Source organism: Zootoca vivipara, chromosome 7 (assembly GCF_965207765.1).
Source record: "Zootoca vivipara chromosome 7, rZooViv2.hap1.1, whole genome shotgun sequence".
NCBI classification, from domain to species: domain Eukaryota; kingdom Metazoa; phylum Chordata; class Lepidosauria; order Squamata; family Lacertidae; genus Zootoca; species Zootoca vivipara.
The window spans coordinates 18878285-18893278 of record NC_142590.1 but is presented as its reverse complement, the minus strand read 5'-3'; the positions used below and the strand labels follow the sequence as shown (position 1 = coordinate 18893278).

The window sequence follows — 14994 nt, the reverse complement described above, 5'->3', positions numbered from 1 at the left end:
CCTCCCAGTATTACCAAAGAGGAACAGGAGGATCTCATGCACCAAAAGCTGCCACACCCTAAAAGTAGCATCAGAAGAGGCCCTGCATCACATCTGCTACACGTTCGTTTTAACCATGCATGTTTCCCATTCCCAAACATAAAACTTGCTCATTTTAGGCATAGATCAATATATATATATCTTCTTGAAATTTCCTGGCATCAGAAAAGGAAAAGGGAAAAAGTCTGAGGTATAGCACCACGGAACAGCACCTCAATTGGTACTTTCCTTCTTGGAGTTCCTTATCACAAAGCAGTAACAGCAGAGACGTGTGTTACTCAAATGTTTCCAGTTCTGCCACCTGAGGTTTTCCTGGTGACTACAAATAACAGAGCTCTTGAACAGCAATATATACAAAGGGTTTTTATTATTATTATTAATAGTATTATTATTATTAATCAGGAAAAAAATGGGATTGGATTCACTGGAAATTACAACTTTATTTTTTCATAATACATACGCAGTATTGACAACATAATTTTGAAATCATTATAACAGGAGAGCCAGTTGCGATTCAGGGACACATGCAAGTTTTGGAAATGGACACAGAACGGACAGCGTTGTACTGTACATAGAATAATTACAGTTTATTAAACATACCTTCTTAGCACCTCTTATGTTGTAATGGAAGGAGCACCACGACATTCAATTTTACAGCACCAAAATATCAAGGGAGGGGCAGGTGGGTTGGGGCGGAAATGCAATGGCGGAGGATTTTCAGATAATTTACCCCACGTTGTCTGTCTCTGCCCCAGGATCCTTCATAATGGGCCAAACAAGTTTAAGTCATGTGATTCTGGACCTACTGAGGCAACAGGTGTTCTCTAGAGAAGACAACACATGGTGAGACATGTTTTTCTATTCCATTCTTATTCAAAACTTGCATGTGGCATCAAGTGGGGTTGGTGGGTAGCACCAAGGTGCATTTTTTTTCTTTGTTGACGATCTTCTCTTTGTTTCTAAGCTTAACCAAGGAAACAGACGGGGCCAATTTCAAATCCAAACTTCTGATTCTGATCACCAAAGTCATTGATCATCACATCAAAAATAGGCACTTGGTCAATTTTGGGAGTATCAATTTGAAGAACAGTTTTTGCATAGCCTTTTCGTGTCTGTAAAAAAACACACACAAACACAAACCAAAATGAAAGTAAGTTGTCAGTTAATGCAGTAAAGACCTGTAAATTTATCCTAGATTGTCTATAATAGGGCTGGGGAACCTTCCTTATGTCAAGGGTGGTACCTTGCTTCTCAAACCTAATCCGTTCTAAAACCATTCCAAAACCAAGGCGCACCTTCCCATAGAAAGTAATGCAAAATGGATTAAGCCATTCCAGACTTTTAAAAACAACCTCTAAAACAGCAATTTAACATGAATTTTACTATGCAACAAGACCATTTCTGGGTTAGGGTTAATTTTAGGATTGGGTTAGTGTTAGGGTAAGGATTAGAATTAGGGTTTGGCTCAGCGATGTTTTCTTGTGATTTTGATTCATTTGCGGTTGGTTTGCTTTTTCAATTTGTTGTGCTGCTGCTTTTTCATGAGTTGCAAGTTTGTTGGATTTTTGGTTTCCTGGATATTTCAGTTTTAATTTTAAATGCTAAGCTGGGGAGCCTCCACTCTCCAGCTGAGAGATCCCCGCCCCCGCTCCTGCTTCCACATGAGTAGGAGCTGGATGGGGCAGCTCAGCTGGGGAGGTGCAGGCTCCGTCACACGTTCCATTGAGGGGTTCACGGCTGGGCCTCAGCACCAGAGCCCCTGCACCACCTGAAGGCAGCCAGGCGGAATAGTTGCTGGGGTGGCGAAGGTGGAGGCAGCCTGGCAGCTGCATCTGAGAGCCCCTAAACTGCCGATGAGGCAGCTGTCTCCACATTGCCACCCAATGCCCTTTAAACTTCTCTGTTGAAGTGAACACAGCCATGCACCCCTCAATGGAAAAGTGTGACGTACTCTAAAGGTGAGCAGCCCCAATCCAGCTCCTACTCACATGCAACCAGGAGCGGGGCTGGGAGGTGGAGGCTTCACATTCCCCAGCTGAGCTGCTCCGATCCCGCTCCTACTCCCGTGCAAGCAGGAGTGGGGGCATTCAAAACGAAACAGTTCGAATTCAAAAAAAGTTTGCAAACCAGAACACCTACTTCCAGGTTTGCGGCGTTCAAATTCCAAGTTGTTCAAAAAAACGAGGTACCACTGTACATGGAATGGGTGGCAGGGCTGGCTCTACGGCTAGGCTGGGTGGCGCAGGGCGCCACGGCACCAGCCCGCTAGGGGGTGCCACGCAGCTGCTCCCGCCTGCGGCCCGCTTCGTCGCACAGCACTGCCCGCCCATCGCGCTGGAAGGCGGGGGGCGGCAGAGGGATCCGCCGCACCAGGGTGCCTAAGACGGCCTTGATGGGTGGGCCTGGTGGTTTGGGCTAGAACCAGAAGAAACAGGACCATCTCCCCCCCCCTTCTTGATGAAAATCAAAGCATTAATGGTGATTAGAATAGAAAAAAGCTCACATGGCACCAAACTGCTGTGTACATGTGGGTCTTTTTAAAAGGGGGGGGGCTCACAGCAGGGGAAGGCAGGATTAACCCTCCCCTCCCCATGCACTAGGATCTCCTCAGATTGCTCCCCATATGGTAATTCGTTTTACAGAAAAGCTTCTATTACTGCCAATGGGAGCTTCCCCACCCCCACCCCAAGCCTAAATGCTACCAGGGCTGGATCTGAAGGCACTATGAGCTGGCAATTTCCATGGTCTAGAATCAAGTAGGCTATGGAGTACAGTGAAAGAGACCAGAAAGCAACCCTGGAGATTATCCTTGTTGAGTACCAACACCAAGAATGTAGGCGTTGACCATGTGGCAAAGAGGCACAGCAGCAACTTGGTGATGCAAAAGCAGGTAGGACTTTCATGTGCCTGAGAAGTGCATTTCATAAGCTGATGCATAAAAAGCTACTTTTTTGCACATCTTAACCAACGCTCAGGTGACAGCCTGCATTTTGATTGTCTTTCTCTGAGCAATGTGGTGGGTTAGACAATGTGCCAGGCTCATTTTGCGGGGAAGCCAATGTGCTGGAGATGAATTGCCTTCTCAACCAACCATGGTCTAATGTGGAGGGACAGAAAAGGAAGGGTGAAGTCTTGCTTCCTCCAGGAATTATGCTGCCATGTTCCCAGCAAATGCAGGCACTGCTGCAGCTAACAATACACATTATGGGAGCTGGGGAAACAGGATGGGCAGAGGAAGGACTGTGGGAGACAGTGTGGGTGACAGAAGAGCCCATCTAGTCCAGCATTCTCTTCTCATAGTGACCAACCAGATGCCTAGGGTGAAGCCCAGAAGCCAAACATTAGGGCAATAACTACAGCAATGGCATTCTTCCATGGGGTGTGGGGGGGGGGATTGGTGAAGTGGGTGGGTTGCGGAATCATCAGAGATGGTAAAGAAGGGAGGGACACATTTAAAATGGGAATTGCTTTGAATAAATAGAACCAGGAGCCAAGGAGAAGTGAATCACAAGGATGGCAATCAAGGCAGTGTTATGTAACCCACAGGCTTCTTGAGGTTACATCAGTAATGTCTCAATACTTGTGAAACTTCTCAGACACACTTTCCTTAATACCATTCTATCCGTATCAGATTTCAGTGCCACTTCAAACGGCAGCTCATCGGATAAGAGGAGGAGGAGATAAAAAGAAAGAAAGAAAGCTTTGGTATTGCTTTCACTTGGCATTTTCTGCTTTAGAGAGAAATTATATTAAAATTGTAGAAGGGGGCCTTCCATTTGCAGCATTATTCTTATTAATCTTTTTCTGCAGCACACTGTAGAGTACAAATGCTTTCCCATTACTATCTTACATCTCAATCCTCTTTCTCCAGTGACTTGGCTTGTCACTGCATTTAGAACAGCTCCCTGTCTGGTTTTATTCTATTCTATTGGTCTTTCCTTAAGTTATGGGCTAACATTATTTCCCCTTCTTCTAAAGTTTAAAAGTCTTCTAATTATTGCTATTTTAAAAAGAGACAACAGCGCGTAGGTAAAAAAAAACTAAACGAAACAGAAACGAAATATGGTTTTGTTTTTTTGCTTCTTAAAAAAGGTCTTTGGAGACATGCATGATAGCATTAAGCCAAAGTCATTTGATTAAGATGGCAGGTTAGCTTAGTAAAGCAGAAAAGCATATCGTGGGCTTATACTTACCGCACAGCCATCGTGAAGAACTTTGATGTAAGGATTGTTGTCATAAGACATCTCTTCATCGTTTGAGCCTAAGAACCTCAGTGCTTTGTCATAGCTGTCGGAAGACACGTCATGCCATGCCACTGACTGGTGGCAGTTGTAAGTGAAGTTCTGCCGGGCAGAGGCACTCAGTAGTTTAAGGAATGTCATTTGGACCATATTAAGGGAATTGCCTTCAGCATCCACATAGGAGAGCTGAGGAGTAAAAAAAAGGAACATACAGACCCATGAAACAGGCACATAAACATGTGGTCGGTTCTCCTTTTAAAGTTGCAAAACAAGATTACACTTGACACAAAAGCACATTAACTGGCTTCCCTATAAATCAACTGACACAATCCTGTTTGCTGTCCCATTAAGAATGCAGTCAAGCTGTGAATCAGTAAAGAGAGCCTCTTTGGACAGCACTACATGATTACGCATTTGGGCTGCAAACTATTACCAGAAGCCGAAAACCATCGCAAGTGGTGACCTGTAACCTTGCAACAAACAAATGAACATCATTCTACAGTCAGAACTTCAGTTTGCTGCAACTCTGTGGCCTGGTTTAGATGCTTCCCCAAGCCCAAGGTGCAGCTGTGTGCTTCCTTCCACACCAGTCATGCCATTGTGGGCTCCAACAATGAATTTTGTAATAATACTTTTCTAGCCTTCTAGAACTGTGAGAATGTGTCACATTTTGGTCCAACGTGCAGAAAAAACAAGCTGTGAAACTTATCAAATGCTAAAAAATCAACAAGTGTCAAAATCTCCTCTTAGCTTAAGGGCCTGGGTGAAATGGACTTCCTCCCTTCCCCTTTGACTGGTCCTGCTTTCTCCTTGACATTTTAGCTCTCTTCATGCAAGGAGATTCTGAGGTAAATTTACTTAGTCCTTAACTTGTGCCTACTAGTGCCATTCTGCATTCCCTGTACTGTATCTGGAAGCTTTTAATGTCTGGTGTTTTATTACGGTTTTTATATGTGCTGGAAGCCCTCCAGAGTGGCTGGGGTATAAATAACAATATTATTATTATTATATAATTGAACATGCTAACTGAAGTTTGCAACCTGAAGGTAGAGTAACTGCTGAAAAGAAGTTTAAATCTGAACATCACTTTCAGCTTCAGCAACATACTGTTCTGTATGTGTCACACAAACACAAAACTCCTGCTTATCATAAAATAGTTTTGTTCTCCCAAAAAAAATTCATTAGCACTTCAGATCGGTTACAGGTTTTTTGTGCATCACTTTAGCCGAACTTAGCATCTGAAGAAGAAGAAAAAGATTTTACTAGTACTGCATTTCTTTTACCTGTGCTTCGTTTTGAATAACTTTCATAGTGGGAATGTGTTTTGATAGTCAGCAATACATTCTCCAGCAAGGACATGGTGAAAATAAAGTCCTCACCAGAATACCTATTTGAAATTTAATAATATTGCTTCTTGCGCTGAGAGAATAAGTGGGGGGGGGGACTCATGAAAACAAAACAGTTGCTTTCTGTTGGGAATAAGATGAAAATTGTTTTATGCAATATAAAATATTTTGGTCTCTCTCCCCCTCCCAAACAAAGAACCATTTGCCTTCATTTTAAAATATGCTTCCTCATTCCATTTAAGCAATTGAGATTTGCATTCAGAGTTGATTGTTAAATTCAGGATTTGTACCATGTGTTGGAAACTAACTATGAGTGCATCTTTGTAGCTACTGAAATTAATAAAATATGTCCATTTTTCTATTAATTGTTTAGGACATGAGACATAACAATAAAACATTATCAAGAATTCAACCTACTACTACATGACATAATATTAAAGAACAGGTCCAGCTCAGGGTCGGTTTTAGGTTCGATGAGGCCCTAAGCCACTGAAGGTAATGGGGTCCTTTATATGTCCAGCTGTCCTTTGTCAACAACAAATTGTCTCTGGTTTTTTTGTGTTGAATATATGCTATATGGTAATTTATAGACCTAATAGGTATCTAAATCCATTTGCACATGCAGAATGTAGACACCCTATATATAGAAATGAGCAAACCAGTGATATTTTAGGGAGCAGGTTAGCAGGCAGGGCCCATTACTTACACTATAGGAGCCTACACAACACAAAACACTGTTGCTGTATGTAGGTTTTATGTTATTTGTTTTTATATTATATTTTGGAAATATACATCCAGTTTTTTCCCCTTTAACTTTTGTTTGGGCCCCCAGGAGAGTGGGGCCCGAAGCTATAGCTTGATTAGCTTATATGTAAATCCGGCACTGGTCCAGCTGGAACCTTTTTCAGTCAGCTTTGGGCATGCATGCCGTCGCCACCTGGTTTGCAGACGGAGGCGTCCACAGATAACACAAAGAGGTGCTGACTCACACTAAAAAGGGTTCCTCCACTTGATACCAGAGTCTGCAAGCTTTGTGAGCACATTCTCCTGGAAACAAACTCAAGGGGCACGCTGAATATATGAGCCAGTGCATGCAAAAATGTATAGGGGTGTCTTTAGTGCAAACTGAAGCAGAAGTAGGGCGACACTCCAATGCTAGAGTCTCTGCAGCAGTGTTGCTGCTGCGTAGCGGAAGGAAGAGGGCCAACATGGCAGGGAAGTTAGTGTGGCGTGAGCATGCCTGCACTTCCAATCCAGTGCTCCCACTGCTATGCTTGCACTGCACATTGCCTCACTCCTCTCCCTTCCAGTAAGTTGTCACAACAACACTGACAGGAAGCCAGCATTTTTGGATAAGCTGCTTCTCAGCCCAACTTATCAAGAAATCTCCCCCACCGCTCTTTTTCATTGCCCTCTAGGTTGGACATGCTCTGGATGTTGCCATCTGATATGTCAAGGATGCACAGAGAGATTCTCCCAGGAGCTCTCCCTCAACTGCGGAATTTGTTTCTTCAGCAAGGCTTGAGCCTGATGACCTGTCATGTGCCCCAAGTCCTGGAGATGGAGTGGACTATAATATAAACCAGCTGCTGCAACTACAGTCCTAAAACGAGCAAGGGAAAGAAGAGGCCTTGCAGGCAGCAGAGAGCTCCTTGCATACACTTTGGTCCTGACCCCTGAAAGGAAACTACGGGCAAATGACTGAATGTGATGACGAAAGTCGCTCAGAACAAACTTGCACACAGATTGCCCATGGTGGGGATCAAAAGGGATGCAGTCAAAATGTCAGATACGTTGCTGGCGTGTTGTATCTTGTGTAATTCCCAGAAAAGTAAACCTACATGCAGGGACCTTTTTTTTTTTTTTGCACACTGAGATTAATTTTGTGCTGTGCTTTCAGAGCCCCACCTCCACAGAGAGATGTTTGGGGTTTGTGTGTCTCCTGAGTTCAATTCATTTTGTGTGTGTCTCGTTCTTGGGTGGGTTGCAAATGACCAATTGCCTTTTGTGCCAGACCCAGAAAAAGTACACCTACATGTTTTTCACCCACTGATTGATTTTGCTGGACCTGGGCACTTGAGTATGTATGGACTCAGTTGCCTATTAATTCCGGAGTAAAGAAATTATGACTTACCAGCTTGCCTCTCTTAAATTCACTAAACCAGGTTCCTGGATTCTCCTTGGGCCAGGATGAAATCCTTACCTGCAAGAGAAGATCAGATACGGCAAGTGTTAATTATGTCGGCAATAAATGAGTGGGAATTAACAGAGTTATACATAAACACTGCTAAATTAATCTCCATTTTTTAAAAAGAAGAAGCCTGGGCTCTATGCCTAGTTCTAATCATATTTGCAGTTCTGCAGATAGAATTTATATCCAATTCTCAGATTACATATTAAATAACCAAATACATTAATTGGATTGTTCAGACAGATCTGTGGGAAACCGGTAGCAAGTACTTTGTCTCTTGGCAGAGGGTCTGCCCAGATGGTCTTTGGCTCCCTTCAAATGTTATATGGTCTTGTGATCCTAATTGAAACAGTTATGTCTTCCTGCAAGGTAGAGGGATGGACCATTAAAAGCTAACATAGATTTCCAGCTGTACAGTCTCAGACTGATCAGTGCCTGGTAGGGAAGATGTCCTGGGTCCTCATGGAAGGTGCTTAGAGCTTCCCTTTGGAGTTTAAATGGAATTTCCTCCTTCAACTTCTCCTCTGTGAACTGTACTGCCCATATCCTCTGAATATTTATCAGGGACAGGCAGGAGTCCTAGGGGGTGGGCAGAGGAGCAGGAAGATGATCCAGGGAAAGGGGCTGGCAATTTGTGGGGTTCTGTGCCACCCGTGGGGCTACAGGTGGACTAAGAGGAAGAATCTAGGCAGTCAGAGATGGGGGAAGAGCTGCACAGGAAGGCACAGAGATGGAAGGCACAGTCCCCAAGAGAGTTGGGTCATTAGACTCTCCTCCATCCTCCTCTCCCCCGTCTCAGAGGATGGGCTTAAAGCACAAGAGCTGCTGGAGCTGCCACACAGCAGAAACGGACGGTTGCTTGCACAAACTGTGGCAGATGAGGGGGTTTCAGTGAGCTGGAAGGGGTGTGGTCATGCTGTTGCTCCAGCTGTCCCAGTTGGAGCACAAGTCTGAAGAAATAGAAGTCTAGCTTGCTAATTAGCAGGAGTGGAGCGTACATCCCTTGTGCCTTAGGAGTTGATGCAACTGGTTGCTTTGCCAATGAAGAACTAGACTTCCAATAGCCTGTGCTCGCAGGGCAGGGTGTGCTTTGGACAATGTTTGATTTCTTCTTTTGAGAAGCCACAGAATCTGATTTCAATACTTGATATTTTATAGTAGGAGAAGAACAGCCCTGTTGGATATGACCAAAGTTGTCTATCCTGCCCAACAGTCCTTTGGACGCACATTTAATTGGTGTTCATGGCTCTCAATCCAAGAAGAACATCATGTTTGGAGAAAAGATAACTTTAGAAATATGTAACTCCTCAAAATCGTTTCTCCTGCATATTCCCCATCTTACCTTAATGACACATGTTAATTTATCATTAATAGAATTTGTACTGTTAAAATGGAAAGGAGTCAAGCCATTTGCAAGAGGTGTTCAAATTTGGGGAGGTTGGATAGTTACAATGGAATGTTCTCGTTGGTGTGGTGCACATTTTTTATGGTTATTACTTTTCTTTTCTTTTTTCCCTCTCTGTTTATGTACAATTTGAATAATGAATAATGTATGATTCAATGTCCACTTTTTTCTTTTCTTTTTTATGGTTATTACTTTGTCAAAATAAATAATAATATATAAAAATGTGCATTATGAGATAAACTTAAAATTCTGTATTTAAATACAGAATAAAATGCGAATTTTCATGCAAATTTAAAAAAATCAAATAAAAGGTGATTATGGAATACAGTGGAACCTCGGTTTATGAACACCTCGGTTTACGAATTTTCAGTTTACGAACTCCGTGAACCCATCTGGAACGGATTAATTCACTTTCCATTACTTTCAATGGGAAAGTTCGCTTCAGTTTATGAACACTTCAGTTTATGAACAGACTTCGGGAACCAATTACACTCTTGCTTTGGGTTAAGTACGCTTCAGGTTGAGTACTCCACGGACCCGTCTGGAACGGATTAATCCACTTTCCATTACTTTCAATGGGAAAGTTCACTTCAGTTTATGAACGCTTCAGTTTAAGTACTCCGCGGACCGTCTGGAACAGATTAATCCACTTTCCATTACTTTCAATGGGAAAGTTCACTTCAGTTTATGAACGCTTCAGTTTATGAACAGACTTCCGGAACCAATTGTGTTCATAAACCGAGGTACCACTGTAGTGTAGGAACAGAACAGAGCAGAACCAGAGTGAGTGAACACATTGGACCAGAAATAAATTTAGCTTTCCACCCTTAGCAAAGCAATGCAGAGATCTGTTTCTGTGCGTGAATCCCTTCAGCAGGATTCGGGCTTGATTGTGGAGACGCCCCATGTGAACTGTAGTCAGACAAGGAGATCAAGCAAGAGGAGTTGTCGCCCGCTGTCTGCGAGGAGGAGCAAAGAAGCCGCTCACATCGCATGCACACCCCGAAATGGTTCCATAGAAAGGGTTAAGGAAAATAAGAACTGAAAGAGAAACATGACTTTATTTTCCAGGATGGAGCCTGCGCTTCATGCCCTCATTAGAAATGGCCACACAGCTGTGTTGTGAAAAGGAGAAGAAATGTTGCTGGCAAGCAGGTGCCGTCAGTTTACATCTGCACTGCATGAGGGACTGGGAAGGGCCTCCGATCTCTGCTAACACTGTATTATCACTTCACTGCTTTGTTCAAATTTATGTAAATGTAATGGAGGAATTCTCTTGCATGGAAAGGCACATGAACAAAAATGTGACAGGATATCCCCCCCCCCTGTTTTAGTCACAATCTTGAAGCTACACAGTAGGAACCGTCAACAACAAATGCAAGAGAGATGGGTACTTACTCCTTCCGACTTCTTATCTGGATATATACAAGTTTCTCCTCCTGCTGTGAAATTACAGTACACTTTGAAAGAGTCCCCGGAACAACCCTGGTTAGGATCAATCCAATACTCTCCTGTGAAATAAAGAAGAAAGGGGAATTACTTCCAATAAGTCATTAGGCTGATGCTCAGCCTTTACTGCCATCTAAATGAGGTTGTAAAAAAATATGCAATAATGAGATTAGACATTTTGTACCTTTGCACAGAATAAAATGCCCTCCCTATTATTTTCTGTTCTCGCAATCTAGGCTTGCAATTTTATCTTGTGCTTCAGAAAACATAGGCGACAATTTTTGAAGAACTTTACAGCGACACTGCATGGGAGTTAGAACCACAGCAGACAAATACACTGGTCAACGAAGACTTTTCCCTCAGGGGCACAGCACCCGTGGAGTGAGAAACCGGCTAAGTAGGTTGAACAACAGGTCCAGAATCTAACCTCTATCAGGCATACAGCTTGAGAGGGGGAGGGGGAGGGACACACACATAAACCAGCACCACTGTAATGAGCAAGAATTGCTTTACACCTTTATAAATAAGGTTGGTCTCCTAGGACTGTACTACTTTAGAATGTAAGGGAGGAATCACATTGTTGAATGGTTCCCATGTACAGTATTTGAATGCTCCCTGCATGTAGAAAATCTGCATGTCAGGAAGGAGGTTAGATGTTCCCTGATGTGCTGGCTTTCTACGGACAAGGGATTTTTGACACGGGTAAATAAGCAACCATATGATATCCTTAACAAGAAGTGGTGCAGTTCCAACAGAAAGATACAAAGAGTAAAGTGGAAGAGGGGAAAAGCTGAGTCTGAAGGAAATATTACCCTTCAGGTACGAGTGCAGCTTTGACACAATAAAAACAATATTGCCTTTGAGGATATCAAAACCTAAGAATGGGTCAATGAGCAGTAAAATAGATCTGTTATAAACTGCTTGAATTTTTGTGTGGTAATTATTATGAACTGCCGGCTCTGTTCACGTCATGCAGCTTCTCAAAAGACCTGCTTAATTCCTTCTCAAGACCACATCTATTTTTGCTTTGCAATGAATCTAATATGTTCTATACAGTAACTAAAATATACTTGATAAAAGGGGGGAAACCTCACATGGTAAAAGGAATATGAAAGCAGAAAGACTGTGTGATTGCTAGTCTCTTCATTTAAGCCTTGCCAGAGGGTTAAAGAAAATTCCAGCTAAGATGGAGAATTATAAATCAGATTCCTCTTGAACAACACAGCCGGTTTTCTATTGCTCTACAACCTACTGCAGCTGAACGTAGTAAATATTAGTGGTATAAATGCTATTTAAATGCGAATATATATTTGCTGTTTAATGTGGGGCTGCCGTTAGGTCTGGAAGCTTCAGCTATAGCTGGTGCAGAAATCTGAGGCTGGACTGATAATAGGAACAGACCACTGCCAGCACATTTTACTGCTGTTAGAGACCTGCACTGGCTTCCAAACTGCTTCTTGGACCAGGTTCAAGGTTCCTGTGCACAAAGCCTTGAACAACTTGGGCTTAGGATACCTTAAAGACTGCCTTGCCTGACTGTCCTATGTCAATCACAAAGATGATCTGGGGGAGAACCATGAGTTGGTCCCTCATAGACCAGAAGTAGGATTCATGTCAACAAGGAGACATAAAATACCTTCAGTGTGGGAGACCCAATCTATGCCATCCTTCCCACTAGAAATCAGGCAAACACCGTCTCTGCTAAGTTTCAGACCTCAGTTTAAAACGGCATTATTTCAGGAAACCTACGCATCATGAATGTTGCTCTACGGTTCTTCTCTGCATTTTAAATTGAGTATGCTTTCGGTTTTTTTCCCCTGTAAGCTGCTTTGGGACATATGCCACGTCTTCTTATGGTCACTGCCTGACCCCTGCATGTCGATCCTGGCCCACTCAGCCATTTTCCCCCCTGTTATATTTTATTACATTTTCACATATACACTCCAACACATAAGAATTTTTTTCTTTTCTTTGGTTGACTTCCCACCCCATTTTCGATGGTGTTTTCCATTTCCCTTTGCCACACCCTATCTTCTATCTCTTGGACCATAACAACAATTCAATAATCTCTTAATTCCTTCCGTTGCTCATACTGTAGTTCAAATCCTGCTTACGGGATCGTCATTCTATAATATTTCTTTAAGTGCCCTCCCCCCAAAAGGCTTCCATTCTCCCACAAAACTATCCTCATTCAGTTTTCTTATTTCGGCTGCTAACTTTGCCAATTGTGCATCGTCCGTAATCTTACTTATCCATTCTTCCCACTCAGCCATTTTAGTGGTTCCAGGGAAATACAAGGCTGAGTTTAGGGGGTTGTGCACCCCATTTAGTTTGTTAATGCCCTTCTCTTGGGCCCAACAAAACCATTGCCTCAGCTGAAGCAGGAACAAAGCTGATAATTATTATTCATGTTGTAATTCTCTCATCATCATCATCATCACCACTACCACCAATCTCCCACCATCAATACCACCTTTGGCTGCTCTCGGAAGACCTCTCTGCAGATGCCCCATGATAAGGTCTGGACAACCTATGGCAACAATCACCGGCAAGTACACGATCCCCTTTCCTCTTTTGAAATTGCTCTTCAGCCATGCTGCCAAGTTTTGCATTCTCCTCCTTTATCACCATTGTGTACAGTTATAATCCCTGAACACTTGGAGTGTCTGTCTTTGATCATGCTATTTAAAATGAATTGATATTCACAGTACCACATAGCACTTTTCCTGCACTGCAAATGTGAATTATTTTTACTTCTTCAGCAAATATTTCATAAGGGGAGATGCCATCCTCCCTCGCCCACCCATAGACAAGCTAACAGCCTCCCCCCCCCGAAACAAAGTTTCTTCAGGTGGTGCTAAAGTACTAAGGGCTTTTTAAAAAACAAAACAAAAAACCCCCTGCATGAATGGATTTAATAGGCATTGTATTTCGTTCTTTTTAGAGGCTTTATTAGCCATATAACTAGAATAAATGACCTGACATTATAGTTTAGCAAATCACAACTTCAGCGCATTTGCCTTTTGTCATGTAACATTAACATACCATCTGGGAAGTCTGGGTGACAGAGCTGGAGATCCTTGCATGTTCGGGCGGGGTTGTTCTGAGTCCCCATTGGGTATTTCATGTGCTCAATGTCCTGCTTCAGAGAGTTAAGTGAGCCAAAGATTTCCTCCATGCCGTCGGTGTAATCCAGGATGCTGTCGGCTGCATCGGACATCATGGGATCTGAAGATCTTCTGGTCTTTTTGGGTGACTGGATCGGCAAAGGTTGAATCACCTCACCTGGAGGGCCCTGGGGAAAGCAAAAGCAATGACCTTTCTCTGCCACTTTTTTTTAGAAAGTCACACAAGTTTGGGTAAAAAAGCCTAGAGGATATTAAGCTATTCACTTGGATTCAGGGCGTGAAAACAAAATCCTCTTAAAAGCAAGACTGTGCCATCAAGGTGACAGAGGATCCTTCAAACTTCCATATTCAGGTGGCAAAAGAAGCACATTTGTCTCATTCCTGGCCATGTTAAGCCTGTGACAGCCAAGGGAAGGGGGAGGGGAGGCCTCATAACCTCCACTTTCTCTGTTGGTCAACAGCTTTGCACAGCTGGAGGGTGCTGCTTTGAATGTGGACTCACTCAGAACAGGACCAAGCTACTTTCTGGTGGTTTAGTATTTTTCATGCTACAAAAAAAATTAAAACGCTTTGGCTTATTTCCGAGCTACAATGGCTGACTCATTTATACCTGTGGCCCACTGAGCTGCCTTCAGGCCTATCAGGGGAAAAGGTGGGGTAAAAAATAAATAGAGGAGGAAGAAGAAGAAGAAGAGGAGAAGGAAAGCCCAACAGCTACATATTATGGCCTGAATGCTGAGAAAAGGAGGCAACACGTCGACCAGTTCTTGAGTATGACCCCTGTTCCGCAGAGTACACGCAAGTACTAGGTATGTTGTATGTTTGTTTTATTGTCTTATTGCTGTATCTTCCTGTATTTTTGCATTGGAAAAATAATATGGACAGTATAGATTCGTGTCCATGCCGGCTATTGACCTGATTATAATGTATGATTTATAGTACCGGTATGTATGACATGATCATTGACTTATATTTATTTGATTTATTTTAGTTATAAAACTGAAGAAGCATTAACTGAAACAGATGATTACCCTGGATCACTGTCTGATTTATGGTTAACTACAGATTAAAACAGTTATTTTTTGCCCAAGAACTGGTTGACGTGTTGCCTCCTTTTCTCAGCACTTTGACTTTAATTTGCAACACAGGGGTTGTTTTATCAACATATTATGGCCTGGCAACTCCCTTGTATTTG

At 42.8% G+C, this 14994-nt stretch overlaps 1 protein-coding gene across 2 annotated transcripts in view; it reads right to left on the bottom strand.

Annotated features, from left to right (window-relative positions):
* Positions 1-389: 389 nt before the first annotated feature.
* Positions 390-14994, bottom strand: part of COL11A1 (collagen type XI alpha 1 chain) — a 248703-nt gene continuing 234098 nt past the window's right edge. For both annotated transcript variants that reach the window (XM_035122972.3, XM_035122973.3), the window contains 5 exons: positions 13717-13966; positions 10621-10733; positions 7761-7829; positions 4233-4466; positions 390-1151 (listed from right to left, as the gene is read on the bottom strand). In XM_035122972.3, the coding sequence (XP_034978863.3) occupies positions 1005-1151; positions 4233-4466; positions 7761-7829; positions 10621-10733; positions 13717-13966 (813 nt within the window). In that variant the 3' untranslated portion in view covers positions 390-1004. The remainder of the gene's footprint in view (positions 1152-4232; positions 4467-7760; positions 7830-10620; positions 10734-13716; positions 13967-14994) is intronic.